This window comes from Oxyura jamaicensis, chromosome 25, assembly GCF_011077185.1.
Source record: "Oxyura jamaicensis isolate SHBP4307 breed ruddy duck chromosome 25, BPBGC_Ojam_1.0, whole genome shotgun sequence".
NCBI lineage: Eukaryota > Metazoa > Chordata > Aves > Anseriformes > Anatidae > Oxyura > Oxyura jamaicensis.
The window spans coordinates 2129736-2131848 of NC_048917.1; the positions used below are offsets into that span (position 1 = coordinate 2129736).

At 74.8% G+C, this 2113-nt stretch overlaps 1 protein-coding gene across 1 annotated transcript in view; it reads left to right on the plus strand.

Moving 5' to 3' along the window:
• Positions 1 to 2113, plus strand: part of LOC118178173 (mothers against decapentaplegic homolog 4-like) — a 22683-nt gene that overhangs the window by 247 nt on the left and 20323 nt on the right. The window contains exon 2 of the mRNA XM_035346464.1: positions 1862 to 2110. Within this exon, the coding sequence (XP_035202355.1) occupies positions 1874 to 2110 (237 nt within the window). The 5' untranslated portion in view covers positions 1862 to 1873. The remainder of the gene's footprint in view (positions 1 to 1861; positions 2111 to 2113) is intronic.

The window sequence follows — 2113 nt, forward strand, 5'->3', positions numbered from 1 at the left end:
GGCAGCAGGACCCCCCCCGGGCACCGCCGGTGCCCCGTGGGGTTGCCGAGGAGCCAAGTTGGAGGCGCCGGGGTTAGGCGGGGGGGCGCGGGGGTCCCCTCCACCGGGCTGGGGGCAGAGCCCAGCCGTGGGGCTCGGGGGCTGGGAGGGGCTGGGGGCGTTGGTGGCCGGGGCGATGCGGGGTGGGGGGCACAGACCCCGGCCCGAGCTCCCCCCCCCAGCTGCCGGAGGAGCAGCGACGGCTGGTGAAAAGTCCCCCTTCGGCTGGGACAAAAGGCTGGCGCAGAAATGTCACTGCCAGCCGGAGCGGGGGGACAAGCGCCGGGAGGTGACCCCAGCGTGCCGCCGCACCGGGACCCCCGTGGGGCCTCATCGGGTCCCCCCGGCCCTGGGCAGCCCCGTCCCGCGGCACCGGCAGGACCGGCGGTGCTCTCTGCCAGCCAGCAGCACCCCCCTGCCTCAGTTTCCCCCAAACTGGGCTGACTTTCGGAGGGGACTGGGGACGGCAGCGCTGGTTCTCCTCGAGCCGACCTCCCCGGAGCCACCGGCATCACCGGAGCTGCTGGGAGCCACGACCGACACCGGGAACGCTCCTGCCGGGGTGCCCCTGCACAGCCCCATCTGTGAGGGACTCCCCGCTGCCCTCTTTCACCTCCTTTGCCCTCAAAATTTGAGCCCCGCTCGTGAGGCAGAGCGTGCCGGGCTGGCGGGGTCCCCGGGGACGAGCTGGCTGCCAGCGGGCACCGCGAGCGCTGGCACCGGGGAGCTCCGGGCACCACCGCAATGGGTGCCAAGGCACCCACGGAGCAAACCCCACAGCCCGGAGCGGAGCCCGGGGCCGTGCTCCAACAGCGGGGGCCCCTCCGGTGTCCCCCCATCCCGCTCCTGACGGCATCTGGCTGGCCTCAAGGCGGGGGAGCCCGGCCAGCGGCATCGCCCCGGCGAGGGGGGGCCGTGGCCATGCGCCCGCACCGGGGGCCGAGCCAGCAGCGCGCTGGCAGGACAAGCGGCCTCCCGCCCCGCGGATAAGCGGCGCGGAGCAGGGGCGAAGGGTTTGTTGTGTCTGCCGCCGGCCCAAGGATTTTCCCAGGCCCCGGAGCTCTCGCACCCGCCGTGACTCAGAGCCCCGGCTGGAGAAGGCAGCCGGGGGGGTGGAAGGATGCTCGGGGGGCCCCGGCACACGCGTGTGCGCGCGGCTCTCGGCGTGTGCACGGAGGAGGCCGAGGGAGAAGCCCAACGCAGCAGCGAGCGAGGGGTTAAGGAGCGGCGCCAGCAGCCCGGGCTCTGTTTAGTCTGGGCCCCGCGCTCTGGAGACGGGGCCGGGCAGCGCCGAGCGCGCCTCCGGCACCCCGGGGTGAGCGCTCACACGGCCGCACGCTGCGCACACGCGGGCGTCCTCCCCGTCGCACGCCGTCGGGGTGGCGCGGCTGCTGGCCGCACGGCGCCGCCGTTCCCTGCAGACCCCCAGGCTGGGCACGTGGCCACCCGCTGGGGACACCCCGAGCGCCCCAGGCGTCGCCGTTCCCCCCCCACCACCCCCCCGTGCCTCTTCCCACCCCGGATAGGCACCGTGGAAGCCAGGCGTCCGGGCTGGTCCCTGCCCTTCGAGGTGACACATGGCTCTGCGCCACGTCCTCCTCGCCCGCCACGTGCCCTTTCCAGGGGCCACCGCGTCCCCGGTGCCGCAGGGGGGCCGCGTCCCCCTCTCGATGCCTCCAGCCCCCCGCGGGCACCGGCACGATGCTGAGCTCCCGAGGCGGCGGCCCCGTGCGGCGGTGGGCGCGCAGGCGAGGGCAGGGGGGGCCGGCAGGGCCCCTGCCGCGGGGTGACGGGCAGGGCCGTGCCGTGCCGTGCCTTGCAGGGGAGCGGCGCCATGTCCCTCGGCGCGCCCACCAGCAGCGACGCCTGCCTGAGCATCGTGCACAGCCTGATGTGCCACCGGCAGGGCGGGGAGAACGAGACCTTCGCCAAGCGGGCCATCGAGAGCCTCGTCAAGAAGCTCAAGGAGAAGAAGGACGAGCTCGACTCGCTCATCGCCGCCATCACCACCAACGGCGCCCACCCCAGCAAGTGCGTCACCATCCAGCGCACCTTGGACGGGCGGCTCCAGGTA